The sequence below is a fragment of the Scomber scombrus genome, chromosome 1 (genome assembly GCF_963691925.1).
Source record: "Scomber scombrus chromosome 1, fScoSco1.1, whole genome shotgun sequence".
Taxonomy (NCBI): Eukaryota; Metazoa; Chordata; class Actinopteri; order Scombriformes; family Scombridae; genus Scomber; species Scomber scombrus.
Window position 1 is genome coordinate 14906266 of NC_084970.1, and position 26274 is coordinate 14932539.

General features: G+C 43.6%; 1 protein-coding gene across 1 annotated transcript in view; it reads left to right on the plus strand.

Annotated features, from left to right (window-relative positions):
- Window positions 1-26274, plus strand: part of ush2a (Usher syndrome 2A (autosomal recessive, mild)) — a 231796-nt gene that overhangs the window by 81973 nt on the left and 123549 nt on the right. Inside the window, 9 exon segments of the mRNA XM_062427527.1 lie at window positions 7202-7332; window positions 11105-11231; window positions 12020-12121; window positions 12642-12830; window positions 21871-22001; window positions 22126-22405; window positions 23111-23335; window positions 23822-23902; window positions 25778-25966. Of these exon segments, the coding sequence (XP_062283511.1) occupies window positions 7202-7332; window positions 11105-11231; window positions 12020-12121; window positions 12642-12830; window positions 21871-22001; window positions 22126-22405; window positions 23111-23335; window positions 23822-23902; window positions 25778-25966 (1455 nt within the window).

Genomic DNA, 26274 nt, shown 5'->3' on the forward strand with positions numbered 1-26274 from the left:
AAAAATGAATGCAGAAACAAATAGACTTGGATCATTTCCAGACACGTCTAATACAGTACATCGCTGCAGCCCTACTGCAGCAACTGAGGAGGAAAGAGGGAAATGTTAAATGATACAAATTATTTTTCCTTAATTAATATGATTGATTGCCAGGCATTGACGTTGAGAGGAGAGGGGGAGAAATGTGTGAAGGGAAAGTTTGCACAGACATCATTAGTTTTTCCCCATTTAAAGATTAATCAGAAGAGGCTGGGCTCTTTAATTCTGTCATTTGTATATTTAATGGGCTGCTGCAGAATCTATGGGTGTAATTAGCTAGCTGCCGCGCTCTCATTAATACGCCAGGCTCTGATTAATGCCAGCAGAGAGCTAACATGACTGGAGTTATTCGGGTTATGTTGTGTAGATGATTACACACAACCTCCTCTGTTTACTGAGACAGAGAGAGGAGAAACAATACAATAACATATGAAATAATACTACCTAATATATAATACTATATTTAAAACTTTAAATGGCTGAATATTGCTGCTTGTTACTGATAGATATTGTGGAATATATCAAAAATCATTTGTTTGCATAGGCACAGGCAGAGAAACGGAGAAACATTCAGAGTGAACAATAAACTCAATTTATAACAGTCCATAATAGTTTTTAATTAACAAAAGCCTCAATTTAAACCATATAATTATCTCACTTAACAACTCTAGAGTTGATGGTGTGGGTATAATTGGTTTTATGTACTTGTAGGTCATAAAATGTATTCTTTACACTACATTAAGTAATATATCACTGATGAAACACTGTCCCGATTTTGACAGAACAGCACTGTGAAACAACACAGGTTAAGTTTAATGACAAAGGTCTCTAAATAAAATGTTCCATACAGCTCGGTGGAGAGGCTGGGCTGATTTGATATTGTGCATTTATGCTGTAGATTACACACAGCCTATTCCTGTTAGCCATCCCATACCATTTTACGAAGGGTAAATGGCTGCGTTTGTGTAGTGATTTGTGCCTTTCATTCACCCATTTACACATGATAACACATGAAGGTGTGTATGTGTAGGAAGGATTTCCCTGTTAACCACCATATGTTAAATGTCAATGTGATACACTCCTGAACAAAATCTTAAGATCGGGGAGAAATTACAAGTATTCACATTTCACGGTGGTGGATCGTAACCGGGTTGTAAGTAGAGCTTCAAAATGCAAAAAGAAGAAACAGGAGCAAGAGACAATAACATAAAGTGGGCAATTTATTTAAAACTGCATTTAAACTCAAACAGGCTGTTCATTAGCTGATCTAAAGTTTAAGACAGTACAGAAATGACAGCACCCACACATTTCTCCATTCTCTATTTCTCTGTTTAGTATCTTTAGGTTAGGCCAACCTATTGTTGCTAACTTTGCACTAACTCCCTCCACCTTTCCAGCACTTCAAGAAACAACAGACATAACTTTTCTTGGTCTCGAAAAGCTGCAACATTTATTAACTGTCACACTGTAGTCCAATGTACATTCACTACCAGATTGACAATTTACTGCCAACCTTTTCCTCTGCTTCACTCACTCGCTATATACACAGATGACACACTGCCCTATCTTTAACAGAGCAATACTAACAAGAGTTTCCCAGGCAACGACACAAAGGCTGACTTATTTTCCAAAACAGCGGTGCACAGAGATGCCCAAATGCTACTGATTTCCGAATTAATGGATATTTGTCTTTACATTGGACCAGGATTTGATGTCACAAATCATGATCTTAGGCTCACCCCTAAAAATCTAAAAACGATCTCAGAGAAACTTTCCACTTTCAGGTCACCACATTTCTTTTGTCACTTTAAACATAATACCACCCCTGTCCAAGAAAAATACGAAGATAGAATGGCCCTCCAACACAGAGCGACACAGAAGGGGGAACTTGAGGGAGTTGAGCACAGCAATTTGGGGTTCAATGTCTTGAACATGTGGACAGGAGGAGTTGGGGATTAATAGACAACCTGATCTATCACCTGAGCCACAGCTGAGAATTAAGAATTTACAACATGTAAAATGTTTATTTTGCACAACACATTCTAGGTTTTTGCATGCTAGCTGTAAGGCTAGAGGGATGGTAATGTTATTTGGTCAGTAGATTTGTTGGTTGATCAATGTGCTCAACTCCTTACCCTCAGCAGGATCTTCATATCTAATGGCCAAATTGCTGTGGAATTTTATTCTCTTTGCTTTTTGTGACTAACTCAACTTTTGTCCATCTCTACTGTCAAGTCAAATTTGTCAACATTTTTCACAACAGATGAGCGAGCAGTCAAACAGAGAACCTTTGACCATTATTCTATGGCTATTATCCAGCCCAAAATTTCCACTACATGAAATATCAAAATACAATGAGCAGATTGCCCTGAGCACATTTATGCTCCCCAGAGGATAAGGATTTAGATAAAACATGATGATTCACTACTCTCAGGCCAAAATGTCAACCATACCCCAAAAATATCCATAATCAATTTGACAGCTTGTTGAGCACATTTATCATCCACTGGGAATAAACACTTTATATTAATGGCCCCATGGCATTCTTTTAGTGCGCTGTGTAAGACAAACTTTTGCTCTTCCCTATGCCTAATAAGAAAAGTCAAATTCTGATCATGTCTCATTTTTGCATCACTTCTTTCTAACTCCACACCCTTATACTTCAAGTTCATTATTACATATTATGTAATATATTACATATTTTTTCCTATGATTTGTCAATTTATTAATTGTTTAATATTAAGCACACATAAAAAGAATGGAGACCTGTTATGTTAAGTGCACATGTTTGAGCATGTCTGAGGTTTTGGTTTATGTTCTCAGTTGCACAAATGCATGCTTGTGTGTGTGTGTGTGTGTGTGTGTGTGTGTGTGTGTGTGTGTGTGTGTGTGTGTGTGTGTGTGTGTGTGTGTGTGTGTGTGTGTGTGTGTGTGTGTGTGTGTGTGTGTGAGACTGCACACCGTCCAAGTGTGTGTGTTTATGTGTGTGCTTGCATGCACTCTGTATGTGTAACAGAGAGACACCTGTCATGATGTGTGCTCAGGTCTGTTTGTTGATGGCTCCAAAGTGGTTGTCAGTGTGAAGTAGCACAAGTCCTGTGGGGAAATCTGAACAAAGTAATGCTGAGCACGAGCAGTGTCACTTAGATGCCGTACATTTGGGCCAAACACCTTACCCAAGCATGTGTTGACAGTCTGTCCCTCCCTATCACACAGACTCAAACAAAGATACTTTATATTATATGCAAACAACAATAGTCGTTTATTGCCTTACATACAGACAGGTGGCAAATTAAAGGGAAAACCTGAATAAATGAGTAAAGAAACATAACAAATGCAGATGCTTCCATACAGGTGCATTGTGTGGTACAATTAAGCACTTAACATCCAATCATGCTCTGTGGCATGCATATAAATGTTGAGCAGGCCCAGTTGATTCTGATTTTGTATCAAGATGGCAAGAGGAAAAGATCTAAGTGACTATGAGAGGGCTCATTGTTGGGGCACAGATGGCAGAAGCTTCAGTTGCAAATTTGACTCAACTGGCTGGTGTTTCAAGAGGAACAGTGACTAAAGTGACATCTGCATTCAGATCTGTGAGAAATACACCACTGAATACCTTTGGAAGATTTTGGACTGACATGTTAGACAGCGCTCTCCAGATGAGGAAATATCTTTTTGAAGAATGGTGTTCATTCCTCCAGTAGAGTTCAGAGACTGTAGAATCACTGCCAAGGAGCATTGAAGCTGTTCTGGCAACACGTGGTGGCCCAACACCTCATTAAGTGTGCATGACTGGTTGTGAGTGTGTATGTGACAATGTACCTCATAGGTCTTCATTCACTATAAAGCATGGTGTAATGGTAGCGTAAGTCTGTTTCACAATGGATAGCTGTTTACACCAGAGTTATAACAAATGTATGATACATAGGGGGTCAGCAGAGTTGGGAGTGAAAGAGGCAAAAGAGAAAACAAAATATTCAGAGGAGGCAATAGGTGGAGAAAAGGAGAATAAAAAGGTCAAGAAAAAGAAGAGGAAGGTTAAAATCCGAGGGAGGAAAGAAAAGAAGGCACAAGAGATCAGGAGAGTGACAGAGAGAGAAGGTTAAAGGGGGATAATGTAATGTCAGGTATCTGTCATGACTTCACTCATCTCTCTGATGACAAGGTCATGAATGTAAATGACACATGCCTGCACTATGTACAGAATGCAGAATGCTGATGTAAAGAGCATCTATGTCTGGTTTTAAATGTATACTACTTTGCACTTTATACACTTGTTGACCTGTTCATAAATCATTAACTGGGTCAAAAGTTTTGATTTTCTTCATTATTGATAATCATTATATGTGTGCATTGCTCTAGAGTTCAGATTCAAGGGCTTTCATTCATTTTCTCATTTCTACTAGGAAAATCTTGCAGTCTTATTCAGTTGTATCCTAGACTGACATGGAAATGGCAAACCTGGACATTTTTAAAAGCCACATCTTGAGTAAAAAATAATCAGTATAAGACCCTGTTATGTATAACATTACATACACTGAAACTGGCATCCATAGTATTTGCTAGGATTACTCTCCATCACTGCTTCTTACAGAGGATCTAAGGAGATGGTGGGTTGTCTAATTTCTGACATTCATGTATTCACCTCTCAGCTGTGTAACATCTGTCCAGTTACAGTGCTTATGTTATTACTAGCACACACTGTGTAACAATAGACCCAGTAAAAATAGATCCGAGGTAACAACATGGAAAACCTATTTTTTATTTAAAATAATGTGAAATTGGAAGCTTGAAGTGGATAATCTGTATTCATCTTGAGCTGGCCATGTAACTGTTTGACTTCTTACCATGTTAAGTAAATTCACTCTCTAATTATTTTGCTAACACTGGCTTCTGATGAACCCTGAACTGCCTCCATTCAACTCCTCAGATCTTCCCACACTTCTCTTTCCTTCAGAGACAGATAGAGTTGAGGAAACGCACACATATTCACAGACACACATAAAACCGCATGCTCTGTGTCACTTTGTGGATCTAGTAGTGGATTAAGATCCAGTCTCTGATCCACAGTAACATGACAGCACCGCACGATGGTGGAATTCTCAGTTTTGTGTGTGTGTGTGTGTGTGTGTGTGTGTGTGTGTGTGTGTGTGTGTGTGTGTGTGTGTGTGTGTGTGTTAGATGTTCTGGTCTCAGAACCCACAAGTTTCCCACATTGCTGAGGCTTGCTTTGATTCACAATATGCATTAAAGAGGGACTACACAATAAATAATCTTTTAACCTGTACACATATACCTTGTTGACATATGTTGTCAACACAGGTGATTTTTCCAACAATACAGATAAAGTTTGTAAAAAACTGGCTTTTCTGCTCAAAATGTGCTTAATTATATCTTGTTTGATTTGAAAGTTCAGCTCAGCTGAATTCTTTGGCCCTTCCCAACATTATGTACAATATACTGTAATACAGAACATTCTGAGGTCTACTCTTTATATTAGCTGCCCCAACAGGTGCCTCTCACACATAGCTGCTGTTGGCATCCGCAAGCCGCCTAATAAGCGACAGTATTCATGAGAACGTAGATGAACTAGGGATTTATTTGTATTCTGTGTCAGTAAACTCAACCTATTGGCCCACTGATAAATGTTTTCAGGGTGTAACAGGATATTTAAGTTTCACGAACAGTAACGTTAAGTGCAGTAAACAGGGTTACAGTTACTTTATTCTGAGCAGTCTCCTGTGCAGACATGAAGAGTCTGTCAATAGCTCCTTTTGGCTTGTGAACTCTGACTACTGGATCTATGTACGTCCCTATTCATTGTACTCTGAGCAATGGTCAGTCCATATCACCTGGGCCCCTTCATCAGTCATCACACACTACTTAACTATGAGACCACGTCTCCTACAGTGTTACCTCCTATCCTCCTATGTTTAACTTCAGATATTCAAACATTTAAATGTTTTTTGGGGATTTATTTAACAAGTCTGTCTGATGTTAACCACAAACCTTCATATAGAGCAATGTTGTGCAGTAAACTAAAAATGTAGGTGTGCAATGTGCTACACGCTGTAATGTTTCACACTAATCAGTTACCTTTAATATTCTGATTTAAAGTGAAACTTGCATGAGCTTTAATAATATTAGGATTCAGTTACATTTCCATTTCGTCAACAGTTCCATTTATTGTATTTCCATTCAAATCTGTATCTTAAGGAGACCCCACTCTGTCTTTTAATTACTGTATCATCCCTATGATATAAAATGGAATATTCTGGTTTTAAGAGATAAAAGCAAGAGATTACACACGAGGGCTGTTAAAATTGTGGAAGCAAGTCTGTCTACTCAAGCTTTTCCTCTGAGGTTCATGTTTTCCCTGAAGTAACTTACTGGTAAGATTATCCTCGACGGTTGGCTTATAGTGGAAATGAAGTCAGCTTAGAGCCTTTGTGAAGTTGGGAAACAGTGAACTTGATGGAGATGTAAGAAGAAATACATTACACATCCCTTCTTTCTCTCTTTTTTTTAACATGTTAACAGGCATATATTGTACAGTATGCTTGAGTTCTCTAATAGACTGAAGACAGCAGTAGGCCTGGGGTTATATTATCCCTTTAGTGTTGAGAGGTTCCCCATGCAACTTTGAAAAATGCCTGGTGGAAAAAGAAAGTAGAATACACACATTGTATTTGATTATTTTATCTTAATTTGCCACTTCATATTTTTATGACAAGGCCTGGATCATTCATCTCTTTAAGTTGGATGGTAAATACTGGGTGCTTTCTCATATCTAAATATCTTTTACTGACCTGCGCTCTGATAGCAATTGGTTGTATTTATTTTAACATGGACCCCAGGAAGACTAGCTGTTGCATTGGTAACAGCAAATGGGGATCCAAATAAACAATAAACAATAGCAGCTCCCAAAACTCAGCCCGAATGGGTCCATCAGAGTTTATAATGCTTAAGTGCTGTTTTAAGCCTTAAAAGATGCATACTTGGTTGCTTAATTTAATTATTTTGTATATTTGTCATTTTTTTACAAAAATGTATAATGTGTGTGAAACTGTTGTTCGAGGTTTTGTCCATTCATGGTAATAAATTAAATTATTTTCCCTCCCTCTTTATCTCTTTCTTTCTCTGTCTCCACACACACCAGCTGTTGAGTTGAGTTTCAAGACTCGATCCCCCGATGGCCTGCTACTCTGTGCCCTCTCTCCAGGAAATCAGGAAGAGTTCCTGGCTATTCAGATGAAAAATGGACGTCCTTACTTCTTGTTTGACCCACAGGTATGTAACATTTTTATTCTTTTGAAGAATGTGAGCACAAGGGGTCAGGTAGATGTCAACATCAGCCAAATTTAGCATTTTTCTTTAAAAGTAAGAGGGAAATTGATGATAATTCCCTCTCGTTCAGTTGAATGGGGACAACGATAACACCATAATAACAGAGTTGTAAAATCCGGTCTGTGAGTATAATAAGCTTCTGTGCAGTGTTTAAACTCAAGCTCCAACTGAACTTGCTGGATCATATTTCATTGTCTCACCAGTACCATAAACAATGTGACCTCACCAAAGCAGCCCCTTGCACTGTTTTAATGCATGGCTGTTTTCGGTCTGAATGCAGTCTAAAGCAACTTGTCGAAATTTTGTTAGAAGCATCTCCATCTAGCTTGGATCCCTTTAAACAAACATGTGGAGTTGCAGCAAGTGTACTTTTATTGACACAACAGCAGAATATACCAACATTTGATGTAGTTTGGAGTGGACTGCTGTCTTAAAGGACATTTCATCCACTTTGGTTTCCCATTTCACAAATATTTTTCATCCACACTCGTGTTTTTGTTTCTTAGATTATTATTTCATTCTAATCACTTTACTTACATGCTCACATGCGACGTCTTTTTTGTGTCTGATTCAGCTGTCTCTCTGTCTTTCTCTATGTTTTCTTCTCTTTCCTCTTTCACTTGCTCTCATCTAATAAATGGGATCTGTAGCCCCTCATTGGTTTCTGTCAGGGAGACAGTTACAAGGGAAAAAACTTTGAAAGTGTGTCAACGTTTGAATTGGACTGCAATTAACTCATTCCCTGCAGTCACCACGCGTGAATACCAATTGCAAGCTAATTAAGCTTTGCACCCTTGCACAGACACACACAGCCCTGCGTCCCTTATCCATCCATACAGACATGTACAGGGGTTAAAGAGTCAAAGACTTCGATGATGAAAGAGATGATGGGAGATGATTACACATACTTCCATGAGGCCACCAACTAATTACTCACTCAAACAAAAACACACATACACACTTCCTCTTTCTCTACTCGTCAGTTTCACTATCTAATACTTATCAAAATGTCACTGGGAATTATCTGTATATGTAACTGAACAGATCCTTGTTAATGTGTGTGTCTGTGGTTATGTGCACTGCCGAATGTGTATGTCTTCTCCAACTGGGTTGATTCCTTTGTTTAGGCTAGTTTGGGGTAATTAACAGTGGGAGTGGTGTCATGGCTTATTAGTGTTCCCCTAGATACATATAGCTGGGCCCATTACTTCCCCCTATTAGCCTGTTGAGCTAGCCTAATGGGATTACTAGTGCAGGGGGGTAATTTAGCATGACACAGGAAAGTGATATGCTCATAAATATGTGCATGTGTAAGCTGCCACACATACACACACACACACACACACACACACACACACACACACACACACACACACATAAATATACATTGAAGATCAGGAGCACTCAAAAACAATCCTTTTCACAAGACGAGATAGACCAAAGCTTCGGAGTTTTCTTACTGACATAAACTATTTAACCTGTTGAAACACACACAAACACATATACACATATACTTATAGACAGTTTTCCGAGCAATGTTAACAATGACATATACACAACCATGGGGCTGATAACCATAACTTTCGTTTTTAGAGACTATCTCATTTAATTGTATTTATGTTTAGAAAGATGTAGAGATTGCAATATGCTATAGTGACGTACAGTTGTTAGCCCTTAAAGCAGGAAATAGGTGTCTTTCAGTAGAAACAGTGAGAGAGACACAGAAAAGGTGGAAAAAGTTCTGGATGTTATCCGACGAGAGCGACATACTTCATCCAGTGTCTGTCTCCTGTCTATAGCCATAAGAGATTGCCTTCAGACAAATAAAGGCACACACGCATACTCTTAAATACATGCAATTTTTGTTCAAACACACATGCTCACATTCTGCAGGGGGCTGCCAAGTATAGCTGGGAAAGTCACAGGGGCAGCACTTTGGATAAGAGCTATTTATTTGGTGTTTGTGTAGGTGTGTGTGTATGAGCTTCCAGTATCACACACTGTATATTAAAGAGATTGGACATTGTCTCACACAACAGTAGACACTCACTTCACGTCTAGCGCTGTACAACTCCAGTGAAGGCTATAATGTAGTTTCTGCCCATATTTTTCTTGGAATTATATTTCATTATTATAAAACATTTTGTGTAAACTTAAACTTCCTATTTTCATTTACTCATTTTTAAGGTTAATAAGTTTATAATTTGATGGGAAGGTTTTTCTGAGCACACACAGATTCAGTCATTCCACACAAGTATAGAGCTGTAAACCTGGCCCAGCCGGTGGAACACACATGCTCAACCTGCACTCTTACTCACCGGTTAAGGTGATACATTTTAGTCCTCAAGGAAGTAATATAGACTACTTAGAGCTAATAAGAGTGTTCCTGTGAATGCAATAGTAAACAAACATTGCATCTGTGTAGGAGAGTACTTATGGCACTAAAGACAAGAACAAAGAAAAAACAGAAAATGTGATGTGCAGCCTTTGAATTGTTCATGGAGGAAGAACAGAGCATTCCTGTCTGAATCAAGAGGTGACAAAGTTCAGCTTGAGCTTTGTCAAACTGGTCAGCATGGTTGTTTTGAGCGGAAGTGAACCTAAAACAAAAGGGTCAGCTTACTCTTGTTGTTTCAGTCTGTTGGGACCCTGGCTCCAGCACACAGACCGCAGCTTGCGCTTACGTTGCCTTAAGAATTTTCAGGTGACACTCAGGTTGGTGCAGGTTGCATCGATGCATGAAATCAGCCTTACAGCCTTTAAAGTGTGTGCATTCACATAAGCTTAGGTAGTTCATATTTCGGGCCTCAAACCTTAACTAGTCTTCTGCCAGTCAAACAAATCTCCTTGAGTAGTTATATTTTAAATGCCTTGCTAAAGGACTCTTTAGTGATAGTTTTTCAGAGAGTTCAGTGTTTCCTAGGCACGGAATCAAAATGGGGTTGTTTGTGTATATGTGTAAAAGAAAGAAAGAAAGAGGAGGAGAGACTCCTCATGTATTGTCTTGTTAAGTAGAGCTGTCCAGCAGTGGTAGTAAAGATGTCAGAGGCTGATATACTCTGGCATTCATTAATTTATTGATCTCATCATTAAATCTTCATCACTGTGTGTGTGTGTGTGTGTGTGTGTGTGTGTGTGTGTGTGTGTGTGTGTGTGTGTGTGTGTGTGTGTGTGTGTGTGTGTGTGTGTGTGTGTGTGTGTGTGTGTAGATACATATTGTCAGTGCATTTTTGTGAGTGTGAGCTGATCTGTTACTCATGTTTTACTACATTACTCTTTGTAACTTGCTAAAAGCTGATCACAACAATGATGTCATACTTAATAGGGAGCAGAAAGCCTTGTAACAACACTTTGATGATTGTAAGGGCGTGTTCATGTCCTTTTGGACGCTGGTGTGCGTATTATGTGTGTCATCGATCCTTAATGTCTAACCTTGTTCACACAAGAGAGGGATAAAGAAGAGATAATTTAAAATTGTACAAAGTAAGCATGTTTGATTACGCTGTGATTTAAAAAGTGGTCTCTTTAGAGCCAGAGGGCATCTTAGACTTAGGTTAGCAATTATTACTATAAGACACATAGTTGTCAGACCTCTGGTCAGAGTTAGGAAAATTAGTATAAGTCAATTGCGTGTCTTCCCAACACTATTAATGTAAATGTGTTTAAATTCTTGCCTTTATTGTGGTTTTATGTGTGCATGTGTTTGTTTGTGTAGGGCTCAGCGGTGGCTGTGAGTGTACAGGGTGATGGAGGACGCCGCTACAATGATGGACAATGGCACAGCATCATAGCAACAAGGCAAGGGGCCGTGGGAACAATCGTTGTAAACAATCAATACAGAGGTAACTCTTCTCATATTCATACTGACCACGGTGTGTTATCTCCCCTTTGTGTAGGTGCATAGATGTTAATGCAGGTGTATTTATGTTCATCTGCAAGTATGTACACATGTGCTTGGGTGTGCATAGTGTGTGAGACAAACAAGTATGTGCGTGTGTCTGTTTCTCTGTATATAAATCCCCCCAGCTGTTGAGGTATTAGCCAGGTTAATCCTAGTCACTCTGTGTCTGATGAGAAAAATACCACTTCACAAACACAGAAACACGCTTAATTTTCTTATTCATTGTCTTTCCTTCTGGATAAGTCTGGGGTGAAACTGCATGAGCCCTCCTCTCACTTACCATAGCTACAGCATAGCATCAACAGAAACTATGTCAAACTACTGTGTCTACACAGGGTGCGTTCAGGCACAGTATTGAGTGTAAGTCACCTGCGTTTTGGCAGCACTCAGAGCAAATAAATAGACTTTAAGTGTAAAATAATGCTTTGAGTCACATTTACCTGCATATACTATGAAAGAAATGTGAGCTGTTATGCAACCTGTGTATTGAAGAGAGCGAGACGGACGACTGAAAAATGCAACTGAAACGCTTTCTGTGTAGACACACTGTTAGTCTCAATCACTCTGCTTTGTCTCTCTTTCTTTCTCTCCAATCATTTTAACTAATTTTCCCAAAATGCTCTGGTTTCATCTTTTCTCTTTTATTCCCTCCTCTTTCCACACAATTGCTTTGTCCCACACATGTAACATCCCTATCCCACTTCCACCCCACTCCACCACCATCACCAGGTAGTGCATCAGCTTCCAGTGGAAGCACCATTATTGGTGAGAACACAGGGGTGTTCATTGGGGGGCTGCCTGAAGACTTTACTCTGCTAAGAGAGGATTCAGGTGAGTCCATCCCTAACCACTATGTCTTTTTAGATATTATTATTATTATTGTTCATAATTTTCAACTTTTAAATTCATCCAATACAATGTGTCTATCGGAACCTGGTTTGGCTATTTATCTTATTTTTATATACTTTGTTGATTATCCATATTTTCTCAATCTCTTCAATCTTTTCCATGAGGCAGGTAGTGCCACCCCCCAGGATTATAAAGAGGTTTATTATCTTGTCTGCTCAAGTATAATTCAGTAGGTACTGTCACACAGAAGAGTTCCAACATCAGCACTATTAGATCAACCTCCTACCTTTATACTTCCTATCTTTATGAAATTATTTAATTTGTCATGTTGTCTCATGTTCAGATATTGATACTTGGAACTCCTGGTCATCCTCATGAAAAGCTGTGCAATTGCCATTGACGACGTTTGAACTTGAACGCAGTATTTTAGGGCAGTTTGGAAGCATTCGCTGATAACTTTTTGAGTGACAGTTATGGTTTTTACTCTTCTCTGTCTCACCAGGTGATGCCCAGATGATGCGTCAGGGCTTCTCTGGTTGCCTCAGAGATGTGAGTTTTAAGATGACTGACAGCCCCTCAGAGGAATGGAAATATCTGGACTGGGCAAAGGCTACTAAGAAGATGGCAGTATATGAAAGATGGGAGGGATGCCCTATTCAAACTGTGGATGGAGCCCATTTTCTGGGTCATGGTAGGGCCTTGTTGATAGTAGTGGTTATGATGATTGTTTGTTGATTTATTTTCTGAGTAACTAATAAAAAAACCCTAAGTTTTTACTTTTATAATTAATGCCTCATAAAATATAGACAGAGCCAATGAGACATTCAAGGTGCAGTGTGGGGAATTTAGCGGCATCTAGTAGAATGGAGTTGGCAGAAATTTAATGTAATCATAAGTATGTTTAATAAGTGTATGATCACCTGAAAATAGAATTGTTGTATTTTTTTTATCTTAGTATCTACGTATGGATCAGGTCCTCTTCCATGGAGTCAGCTATGTTGCACTGCTATGTGTCAGTAGCACAGTAGCCCAGAATGGATAAATCAGACTCTGGTTTTAGAGAGGACTTCTTACGTTTCTTGCATGTTTTGCAGCCACTGTAGGTTCTCCGCCACGAGAGGGGAAGGGGTTGCAGAAACTTGACCACTAAATGCCACTAAAGCACAATGTTTATTAATTTGGTGAACTGTATAAACTGGTAACTCTGTGCTGTATATCTTAACAAGATGTGTATTAAGTGCAGCTGCGGATGTCGGTGATAATAAGGTTGTTGTTTGTTGATAAATATGATAAGTTAATCTGTCTCTGTGTGAAAGAGCAGGGTCATAAGTGTACACTTCATTCACTGTTGCTGCGTAAATGAGTCTGCTCATCCAATCCAACATTTTAAACTTAAATGGAATCTATTATGCTCTTTCTTATTTTCAGTCATATATATAATGGTACAATGTTGGATGTTTACATGAAGCGTGGCTGAAGTGTCAAATAATAAGGTAAACCAAATACAACCAGCTTCAGACTGCTCTGAAGACTCAGTCTTCAGCAGTTTTTTCTACTTTCAGCCAGAGCTGATGTCAGCTTTATAGGGTCACTGCTCTGCTCCACTAACCAGTAAAATAACTTTAGGTTATTTACATAACCCCGGTTCTCTGAGTAATATGAGTGAGATGTCTCACTATGGGATGCACGCCTCGCTGCAGCCCTCAGAAGCATTTATCTCATTACGCCAATCCTGATTGGCTGGTGAACGTGTCCGTCCGCCACAGGTAGTCCCACCTACCTTAAATAGCTCATGCGGACGGCACCACCCTCATTCAAGATAAGCACCTCTTCTCACTCGCCCAAGCAAGAAGGGTAGTCTGGTGAGACATCTCACTCATATTACTCAGAGAACCGGGGTTATGTAAATAACCTAAAGTTCTCTTTCATAATATTTCGTTCGATGTCTCACTATGGGATATGGTTGCTCCCGTATTGCCAGACAAGCTTATCGAGCGTCCACCAACCCACAGGGAAAAAGGTATTCTGTTCCAATCAGGACAGCAAAACCGCGCGTGCCACGCACGGAGCGGAGACGTCCAGCATATAAAAACGGACAAAAGTGAGAGGCGAGGACCAACTCGCTGCAGCACAGATGTCCTGAACAGAAACTCCCCTGAATAAGGCCCAGGATGCGGCCAAGCCCCGAGTCGAGTGCGCCCGCAGACCCGCAGGTGTCTGCAAACCCTGACTCGTATAAGCCAAAGCAATCGCCTCCACGACCCAGTGGGACAGGCGCTGCTTTGTGACAGGTTTCCCCTTATGAGGATTAGCCCAGGAGACAAACAGCTGATCGCTCCTCCTGAAACCCTTAGTCCTGTCCATGTAAGTGCGCACCGCACGGACTGGACATAACGCATGTGACCGCTGCTCTCCAGGCGAGGCAGCAAAGGCCACAAGGTCAATAGGAGAACATGAGCCCACTACCTTAGGCACAAAGGCCGGGTTGGGCTTCAAAATCATCCTCACATCCCCCGGGTAAAGCTGAGTGCATGATGGATGCACCGAAAGCGCATGGATGTCACTAACCCGTTTAGCCGAAGCCAGAGCCAGTAACAACACTGTCTTGAGAGACAGGTGTTTCAAGCCTGCTCCCCCCAGCGGCTCAAAAGGAGGACCCTTGAGCCCCTCCAGAACCACAGCCAGATCCCATGGTGGCACCAGCGGTCTGGACACGGGGAGAAGCCTGCGCGCTCCCTTCATAAAACGGCAAACCAGCGGGTGCTGGCTCGCTGTTTGTTTCCCAAACCCCACGTGACAGGCGGCTATAGCTGCCAAGTACACTTTAACTGTGGAGAAGGCTTTTCGTTTGTCAATCAGGTCCTGTAAGAATGACAATATCACACCTACTGGACACTGAAAAGGAACGTGGCCATTTCTGTGACACCAGTCCTCAAACACTCTCCACTTACAGTCATACAGAGACCTAGTGGAAGAGGCTCGAGCACTTTGTATAGTGGAAATCACACGCTGTGGGAGTCCCACAGCTGACAAATTGAACCACTCAGGGGCCAAACCCACAGCGCCAGGCGTTCTGGGTGCGGGTGGAAAACCGTCCCCCCCCCCTGTGATAACAGGTCCCTGCGCAGCGGGAGCTGCCAAGGTTGCGCGCACAGCAACCGATATATCTCCGCCAGCCAATGCATTGCAGGCCAATGCGGAGCTATCAGAATCAGCGCGTGGCCGTGGTCCCTCACTCTGGACAGAGTGGGGGGTATCAGGGCCAGGGGAGGGAACGCGTAAAGAAGCTCGTGCGGCCAGACGTGCGCTAGTGCGTCTATGCCGAGGGGAGCATCCAGGTTGCGCAGAGAGTAAAACAGCGCGCACTGCGCGTTTCCTCTTGACGCGAACAGATCCACCGCGGCCCGACCATAACGGGCCCATATCTGTTCCACAATCTCTGGGTGCAGAGTCCACTCCCCGTATACCGGCGCGCCCCTGGACAACAGGTCCGCGCCCGTGTTCAGAGCTCCCGGGACGTGCGTCGCCCTCAGGGAGAGGAGACGACCGCAGCTCCACAGGATCAGTCTGCGTGCCAGCATGTGCAACTGACGAGAGCGCAACCCCCCTTGGCGGTTGATGTACGCTACCGTCGTCGTATTGTCCGTCCTCACCAGGACATGATGGCCCATGAGAGACGGAAGGAAGTGTTTCAGGGAGAGGAACACCGCTGAAAGTTCCAGAAAATTTATGTGAGACCGCTGGAGGTCCACACTCCAGCGGCCCCTCACTGACCGGCCCTCGTGAATTCCGCCCCACCCTGTCAGGCTGGCGTCCGTAGTGACCACCTTCCTGGACAGGACAGAGCCCATGGGCACCCCGCGGGTCAGAAACGACGGGGCTCGCCAGTGGCGCAGTGCCCTGACGCACCCTGGCGTAACCAACACTCTCCGTGCGCCATGACGCACGGGATCCAGCCCGCATGAGGCCACCCAGAGCTGGAATTCCCGCATGTGGAGGCGACCGAGACGAACCACGAGAATGGCTGACGCCATCAGTCCGAGTAATCGAAGACACAATCTGAATTGAACAGATTTGCCTGGATGGAAAAGCGCGAGACATGCTCTGAAAGCTCTCACTCGCTCCGCCGAGAGGCGCGCCGTGAAAATCACCGAGTCCAGGGATAATCCCAGAAAGATTATGTCCTGTGTCGGGCACAGCATGCTCTTTTCCGCGTTTATCACAAAACCCAGGTCTAATAGGTGCCGTGTGAGAATACGCGTATGCGCCATGGCCTCCTGCCTCGATTGTGCCAAAAGTAGCCAATCGTCCAGATATGTGGCCAAGCGAATGCCCTGCTGTCTCAGTGGGGCTATCGCCGCTTCCGTGCACCGGACGAACACCCTCGGGCTTAAAGACAGACCGAATGGGAGCACGCGGTACTCGTAGCACGTCCCCTGGAAAGCGAACCTCAGATACTTTCTGTGGGGAGGATATATTGGAATGTGGAAATACGCGTCTTTCAGATCGACAGAAGTGAACCAATCGTTCTGTCGCACCAGGCGCAGCAGGGATGCGTGTGTGAGCATCCTGAACTTGTATTTCCTGAGAAATTTGTTCAGAGCACGTAGATCCAGGATAGGGCGAATACCACTCCCCCCCCGTTTTGGGACCAGAAAGTACCTGGAGTAAAAACCGCTCTGACACTGTGCGGGAGGAACGACACAGATTGCTCCTTTGTTTAACAGTGAGAGGATTTCCTCTTGCAAAACACGAGCTGACTCTCCCTGAGCCTGGGAGTGTATTATGCCGGCGAATCGAGGGGGAACAGCGGCAAACTGCAGCCTGCAACTCCTCAAAATCGTCTTCAACACCCAGGGCGAAGCTGCGAGCGCAGCCCACCTCTGCCACCTGCGGCAGAGAGGTGAGACGCGCTGCAGCTCTTCCACCATGAGAGGTCCCAACCGCGGTGCGGTGGCGCCCTCTCGTGGTGGAAAACTGACATGGCCTCTGGGCGGTGCTGTGCACTTTGGCCCGGGAGGACAACGCAGTGACGGGGACCTCACTGCCCTCACCCCGGGAAAAGCCGCAGCTTTCCCCGGGGATGGGACAGCAGGTGCCGCCACCGCGCTGTTTATTTTTATAGTTTTGGCTTTTATTAGCTGCGCCCTCGGCACTCGGCCCGGATGCGACAGCGGGACGCATTTTATTTTCTTTATGAAAACTTGTGTGTGTGTGCGTGCTTGTGGACATGGGAGAGGGGCAACCGCTGAACCCTCTGCCGTCAGATGTCCGTCTCTCCCGGTCTGCTCTGGCACGGTCCGTGGCAGCTGGGAGATGGGGGCGTGGGGGGCCCCGGAGTGCACGCTCGGAAGCCAAACAGGTGGAGCTGGAGAACAGGGAACTTCCAGCTGCATCACCGGTGACGAGAGGGGCGGTCAGGCCGCTCTCTTTTTCTTCCTGGCCTGGTGGCTGGTAGCTTGCGCGGGCTGTGCCGGCGGAGCTGTAGCTGGGGCCGAGGGCTTCTTGAACCAGCCGGGCCGACCGGGCACGGGCGGCGGGGCGGGCTGAGGATTCGGATGTTTCGGTATTTTGAACTGCGAAACCCGGGAAGCAGCCTGCGCGAATGATTTACGCTGCGCAGGTGGAGAGGGAGCTGGGGGCTTGCGAGGGAGGCAGAGCTTGAGAGCTTCGTCTTCCTTCTTTTTGGCTTCACACCGTTGTTGCATCGATGCTAGGGCGGAACCAAAAATCCCCTCCGGGACAATGGGCATGTCCAGGACGTCGTCCTTCTCTCTGTCTGACAGGCTGGCGAGGTTGAGCCACCGCGCTCGCTCCTGCAGAACCATGGTCCCCATCGCTCTACCCGTGGCCTGGACCGCGCAGCGTTGGACACGGAGACACAGGTCGGTGATGACCGGTATCTCCTCCCACACAGCTGAGTCCTGAGTTTGCACAACATCCTCGCACAACTCAGCCTGGTAAGCCGTGAGCAGCGAGAGGACATTGAGCGCTCTGGCCGAGAGCGCCACCGCCTTGTACGCTTTCTCAGTCAGGGCTGACTGAAAACGGTCGGACTTGGACGGCAGGCTGGGGCTCCGGGAGGACACCGCTGACAGCTGGGGGTGAAGGTGAGCTGCAACAAGTGGCTCCATCGGAGGCATGCGGAGCAGACCCAGGCTCTCCATCGCCTCACAGTCGAGGGACGAGGCCCCGGGAACCGGGCTCCGGCTGCTGTAGGGGCGGTCTCTCCATGAGCGCGCCACCTCCTCCAGCAGCTCCGGGAAGACGGGGAGAAGTTGCTTCGTCGCGCTCTTGGCCAAGGGCAATTTCTTCCCCTCGTAGCGTGATCTGGTGATCTCAGCTACGACAGCGGGCCAGGGGATGCCCAGCCGGGCAGCTGCGCGTTTGCACACGTCGAGCATGTCCGAGCTGGGGGAGGGAGAAGCTGGTGTGCTACTCTCGTCTCCATCCCGAGAGTCGACGGAAGCCGCGGGCTTTGCAGCCCGAGCCGGTGTGATGAAGATGTCATCCTCTTCTTCATCCTCTGATATGAGGAGATCCAAGGCGCCATCATCATCTTCCCCATAGTCCAAATCCAGGACGTCTTCCTCCAGCGGGGGAACCGCGGCTAGCTCGAGCTGGGAGCCCCAGCTGGCGCTAGCCTCCGGTGTCGCCACCGCAGCGACCTCCACCTCCTCTCCGCCCTCGACGGCGGCGCCGTCGGAAGAGAGATAGGGGTCATGTCCAGACAGGCTAGCCTGGCGGGCTAGTCGTCTGCGGAGACTCTTGATGGTGAACACCGCACAGTGTTGACACGAGCCGGGGACCTCGATAGCCGCCCGGGCGTGTTCCAGCCCAAGACAGCACGAGCAGACCTGGTGTGGATCCATGCTCGATATCTTATTCCCGCAGCGACAGAGTCTGGCTCCGGAGTCTCCGTGCCCTCTGGTGTGAGGGGTTTTAGCCTCCATTCCGTGCGAGCTGGTGTGCAGGCAGGGAGCCGAGGCAGTTAGCTGGTGTGCTAACCGTGAAGAAGCCGAGAATTAGCTGGTGTGCTAATGCCCGGTGCTCGAGTAGCCGTGGTGGGGCGTCGAGAGCAGTGCTGACCAAGCCGTGGAGGGCAGGAAAGCACTGAGTTCGATCTGGTGTGACCGACGAAGCAGAAAAAAAAAATGTCCTAAGCTAGTAGCGCCCAGCGACAGAAGCTAAATAAGATCCGTCTATGGACAGTTAAGCTAGCTAGCTCTGGACGCGAGATATGCTCCGAGTGAGAAGAGGTGTTTGAATGAGGGTGGTGCCGTCCGCATGAGCTATTTAAGGTAGGTGGGACTACCTGTGGCGGACGGACACGTTCACCAGCCAATCAGGATTGGCGTAATGAGATAAATGCTTCTGAGGGCTGCAGCGAGGCGTGCATCCCATAGTGAGACATCGAACGAAATATTATGAAAGAGAACTTAAGTTGTTTCAGGTGAGCTAGTTGACCTCAGCTCTTCATCAGACATCATCCTAATTAGGGCCCGAGCAGCGACTGCAAGTCGCCTGGCGAAAGCCCTATTGAAATTGTAATGTTTATTATTATTATTATTATTATTATTATTATTATTATTATTATTATTATTATTCCGACATTTCGTGCCCTAATTTCGCCCCTTTCCCAAATGCGAAAATGCTTATACTTTTGCACGGACGTCCGGCCTCATCCGAAATTCGATATTTTTGGGTGGTCGCACATGGTCGACGCAGAATGGCGGAATAGCGCCCCTTACAAAGTCTAAATATGCCCATAGGGAATTTTGCTAACTTTGTCCTATGCTCACAAAATTTGGTACACATATGTATTATACCCACATATGCAAAAAAGCCTCTTGACCTCATGACCTCAACCCAACAGGAAGTCGGCCATTTTGGTTTTGATTTTTCCCGCCTAAAATTAACTCCTCCCACAGCGTTCGCCCGATCAAGTTCAAATTAGGTACGCAACATCTCCAGACCTAGCTGAGCTTAAGTTGTGCTCTGCGCATCCGTAGGTCAAAGGGCGTGTCTGCCAGGGCTCAACTAACTTTGGCGTGCTCGCCATGTACATACGAGTGGCTCTCACGCCCACATACTTCATCCAATCAGCTTCAAACTTGCTGGACATGATGATGGGTCCGCCCTGAACGTCCCGATATATTAACTTCCCACGTAACTCATAGCGCAAACATTACAATTTCAATAGGGCTTTCGTCAGGCGACTTGCAGTCGCCGCTCGGGCCCTAATAATAAACATTACCATTTCAATAGGGCTTTCGCCAGTCGACTTGCAGTCGCCGTTCAGGCCCTAATAATAATAATAAACATTACAATTTCAATATAGCATTTTTCCCCGGGGATCTTCCATACCACATGATTACTTGATTACTTGATTACTTTGGGGTCACTTGCACTTTGGGGTCACTTGCACGTTGGGGCATGAACGAATTTCAATAGGGCTTTCGCCAGGCGACTTGCAGTCGCCGCTCGGGCCCTAATAATAAACATTACAATTTCAATAGGGCTTTCGCCAGGCGACTTGCAGTCGCCGCTCGGGCCCTAATAAAGGAATGGTTTTAGACATATAAGGTTTCCACCCAACGGCAAATTTCTGATCTAAGGATTGTGTATTAAAAATATATAAAAAAATATCCTTGTGGCGAGCCTTAAGGTGCCGCTTAAGGTTGGTCGTATTTTTTCCGCCTACTTTGTGGCCACATTATTCACCGTCTTCCTTCACAATACACTCTGTTTTATTATCTGCTGGGTTATATTTAAAATACACCCATATGTCGTCTCTACGTTTGCGACCACCGAGCCCCTGTGTTGAAACTGCCGCCGCCATCATGGTCCATTGTCTGATGAGTAACAACAGTGTGCCGTGTTGAGCACGTTGTGCGCTGCACACCAGGTGGTGGGCGTGACCAAACAAGGATAGACTGTAGGCAGCAGCAGATACTTTTTAGGTTTTAATTGACACACACAATAAGGAGAAATTTCATGCATTTTAAACGTCTGACAGATCACCCACTAACATTTTCGTCCATTCTCGTCTCGTCAACGAAAACTCACACACGTCTCGTCATGTTTTCGTCATCAGAGAGCCATGTTTATCTCGTCACCGTCTCGTTATCGTCTTGAAAAAAAGTGGCGTCAACGAAATGATTTCGTCATCGTCATCGTTGACAAAAACAACACTGCTCCAAATTTTCCCATATTTCCCAGATTTTAGTGCCGCTAACGCAGCTCTGCTAGTTTAATGAGGAACATGTCCCATTAAAAAACAACTCACATTATGTAGTCATTAAAAGCTTTTAACAAAGCAGTAAAGCAGAAAATGTTGGGTTTGCATCGGCAGTAACTTGAAATGATTCGGCAGACATCCAGAAAGCTGGCCAATCAGAACAGAGAGGGCTTATTAAAGAGAGAGGAGCTAACACTGGCTGTTAAAAGACAGAAGCTGAACTGAGGGGCTGCATGAAGGGCCAATATAAGATAAGGAGTTTTTTGAACTGTGAATCATATGAAGCTACTCTAGCGCAGTCCCAGAATAAAAACATAGAATGGGAAATGAGCATAATAGATCCCCATTAAATATGTCACTTACCCATATGTATTACTTGAGAGAAATGTTTTCAGATCCTCTTGATAAGTTGCCAAGAATTTGCCCTCTTTAGCCCTTAGCCAGATCATACAATGACATGTTGTAGGTAATTATTTCCTCTTTTTTACAGGTTACTTGGAATTGAGCAAAGACGTGTTCAGTGGGGGAGAGGACTTTGACATTTCTATGGATTTTAGAACAGACCAGCTCAATGCGCTCTTGCTCTTTACATACAATACACAAACTGAAGACTACATGCTGGTAAGGGGCAGATACATATTTAAAATGATTATTTAAATGCATTAATTACCCAACTAATTTTCTAGAAATGCAGGACAAAGCATTGCTTGTGCTAATTTCTTTCTTTTTTTGGGGTATATTTTAGGTGGAGCTGGAAGCTGGTCTCCTGTCCTTCATTTTTGCCTGTGAAGGCCATGTGACTGAACTCAGCATGTGGGTGGGGCTTAGCTACTGCGATGGGCACTGGAAACAGCTCTCACTGGCAAAACGTGGCTATGTTATCTCTGCTGCAGTCGATGATTGGGCAGAAGAGACAAGGGGAGTGGGAGGAGCAGGGAGGCTGAGAGTTGATACACCATTATACGTGGGGGGCGTGCCCACTGAGCTCATCCATCCAGCTCTTCACAGCCGAAGTCACAAACATGGTGAGATGAGTACGCATAATGGTGCACCTTGATATATTAAATTATACAGATAACATTATACCAACCATAGAGTATGAACATGCAAAAGAGACAACTAGAAAACTTCTATTTGTAATTTTGTACTGTAGATATCATACATAGTATGTATGATATGTATGCCGAATTTTGTCTTCAGTTTCTAGTTTTTACCTGGTTTTCCCAACCTCATATACATTTACCTGGTCTACTGTGACATGTAATTACTTGTAATTACAATTATTTTGATTTACTTCTTTAGAGTTATACAAGTGAGAGCATAGGTACTTGCAGGTCATGTTTGCAATTTTAGGCTGATGTAATGAGATGGAGATAGAATAAGATGGTGAGAGATGGAATTTTTTAGTAAAAACTTGTGTAGGTTGACCAACTGCACTGATTCTGTGATTTATTTATGTATTTATTGTGTTTGCATTTACACAGAGATGCAACTTAGTTTCAACTCTATTCCTAAACCCAGTTAGTGAGTTAGTGACTGAGTTTGTTGCATGAGGATAAAAGGTGTTAATATAAAAGTGGAGGATGATAGGGCTTATTTAAAAAGTGAAACCATGTAAAATAGAGATAAGCATTTCATAAACTTTTTAAAAAGATATAGTCTCATCCTCTCTCTGTTCTCCTTTTTCTTTTCTTCTCCCTTCCTCTCTCTTCTCCTGTCCTCTTTCACAGGTCTAGGAGGTTGCATAAGGGGTCTTACCATACGAAGTGATGAAACAACCCCTCCTGCCCGTCAAAGTATTAATCTCTTTATTGCCTCCCGCCATTCTGTTAGAGTATACTTAGACGGCTGTCCCACCAGTGAAAGCCGGTACAACTGCAGAGGAAACGATTCAGTGTTGGTCTACACTGGGAAAAAGACCCGCGCCACAGATTATAGTCTACAGCCTTTCACTGGTAAAGATTCACAGTAAACATATACATAACTACACTAATATGTGTCATTTGGCGCTCAGCAAGTAAGCTTAATTATGATAGGGAGTTTCACATTATTTGCATTTGTGACATTATTGTGTATATACTTTTTTTTCAATATACTGGAACCCCCCCCTCTAACAGCTGTAGCGGATAGCAGCAAAAGTTACTGTAGTTGAATAAGCCTATCATTATGCACAGACAGGAAATTCAGTGTTTTGTAAATGTTTATGTTATATTTTGGGACCCTATGCTTCAGTGCTTCAGTGTCAAATACAAAACTGTCTTTTACCAAAATCAACAGCGGCATCTCCAGTGTGCAGTACAATGGAGGAGAATTTATGGATGGATGTTGAAAGTTGGCAACCTCACATATTTTCCAAGTCAATGTTAATAATTAATTTTCATTCTCCTCCCATGTCTTCATCCCATCCTAAATCCTGCCTCCCGTGTCCATAAACACACAAGAGTACTTGTACAGGTTTGTGGCCTTGGCTGCAGGAGGTTGGACAGTAGGCCCTTGGCAGAGAGGACGCAGTAGAGGCAAAGGTAAGACATCTCTCTGGCAGTAGTTGGTATGTGTTTGTGAGTATTATCAGACCAGATATCACACACACACACACACACACACACACACACACACACACACACACACACACACACACACACACATAGTCAATTCTTTATGTGCACATTACACATTGTATCATTCACATGGTATAACATACCATGTGTGGGGGCATTAGTGTGTGATCCCCTGTATGTTTGTTGTATGTGCGGTGTCTCAATCACCAACAAAAATGATGAAAAAAAAATCTAAACATGTTTTTGCCAACTTTCACTCAGATGTATTTTGTCACATTTAACAAGGAGTAAACGTTCCCGCCTGTTGACTTTCTTTCTAAAGTGTTTCTCTTTGTTCTTAAGAGATTTTTGATATAAAAGCACTAATATATTGTACAGTATGTGAGACTTCTCCAGGGCCAGTGATATTACGTGTGCCCGTGGTATGAGAGATTGATAAGGCCTCTATAAAGGGCATCCCAGTAAAAGGCTGTTAACCCAGAATGGCCTGTGTGGTCCCTTGTGTAATATAAAGCTGCTCGTTAGTAGTGAACGATACACTGGTAGGTCTGCTATGCTATGACCACAGAGAGGAAATGAGGAAAGGGAGGGTGGGTAGAAGTGCTAAAAACCTAAAGAACTGAGGGAAGACGAGGAGGATGGAGGACGAAGACTGAGAGGAACAGTGGGAGGAAGGGTGGAAGAAGGAAGTTGTAAGAGTCAGGGAAGGGTGGACAGCAACAAGGGAAGATGGGAGGTTATAAAGAAAGCTGCAAGGTGATTGGGTAATGAAGGGCGGAAGAAAGGAACAAATAAAAATAGGAGGACATAAGAGTAGCTGATGTGGAGAGGGAAGGTGAGAAAGTTGTAAAGAAAAAAATGAACTTTATGACTGACAGGAAAAACAAAAAGGTTGCAGGACGTAAAGCATGAAGCAACTTGCTAGTAGTGAACTAATTTATGACTAAATACAGTATGGCACTTTCCTCCTGAAAACCAAAACAAAAGCATGATGAGTAAGATAAAATAGATGATAGATTTACAAAAATAACATACATCTGACATGTAATAATTAATAGAATCTATTCTATAGATTACTGTTTATATATGCTGCTTGATACACAAAAATATCTGGTTGACCATGCTGTGTTTTTGGTGCTCCTTTTCTGACAATTTTAAGAGTTGACACCAAGCCAATCCTCTCTTGGGCTCAGTCCAGCATAGGTGAGTGAGAAAGGCTATAAAGAAACATGGAAGGATGGATGGAGACAGAAAATAAAGGTGGTGAGGCAGTGAGACAGACAGAGAAAGGCAGGTAGGTACGGAGGGAAGAAAGGAGATGGACCTTCCTGAATGACTGAGGATGTCAAAGGGAGAAAGAAGGGGAGTGCTATAGAGAGGGAGGGAGGCTGATTGCTGTGAAATATAGCCCAGAATGAATGGCTGGTTGTATTAAATCAGTGCTGAAAAAGTTACTACTCTCATAAATACTATTTATGCTAATGGTGAGGTATGATTTACTGGGCCTATTAAAACACAGAGAGATGGGGGGCACTTTTTCTTTAACCTCATGTACTCCTGACCTGTTGTCTTGCTTTTCATCTTTTATATTTTCCCTGTTTTTTAAAATGTTATATTTTTGTTTTGACTTTTGTTAATTGTTAATTAAATCTTTGGTTCTTTTGTCTTTGGATATCTTATGTTATTACTGTATGTATTTTTCAGTTTAATGGTTGTATGTCATTGTTGTATTTGTTTATTTTACAGCTTTTTATTATTTGTTTCCTTCTGTCTTGGTTCACAGTATTCTTCTCTTCAAATTATTAATATCTCTCTCTCTCTCTCTCTCTCTCTTCCTAGTACCTGAGTTTGTATCGCCTCCTACCTCAGTTCAGAGTTTGGATGGCTTCAGTGCCGAGGTGAGCTGGTCTCCACCCACTGGTGACGTTAGAGGGCTGATTGAAATATATGAGTTGAGAGCCTACAATAGAGACCAGGCAGAGGCACCACCTATCAAAACAGTATACCTGGCGAATGGAAATTTCACAGGTAAAACAACCATTTGATGCTATGAAATATTTTGATATGCAGTATATATATATATATATATATTAAATTGCATTGTTTATTTCACCTAGGGCATCAACGAATGAATGAATGAAAGTGTAACCCTGTTCCGAAGATATAAACTGTGTTTTGGTCGATAAGAGCCTCGTAAACATCTTAGACAAGCAGCAGCAGTTTCAACATGGATAATTTAATTGAACCAAACTTGTATCTGTTCTCTTGTTAAACTTATTGTAACTAAATTATTTGTAGGTTTCCTGCCAGGCTCTTCTTAGAATTTTAAGGGCATT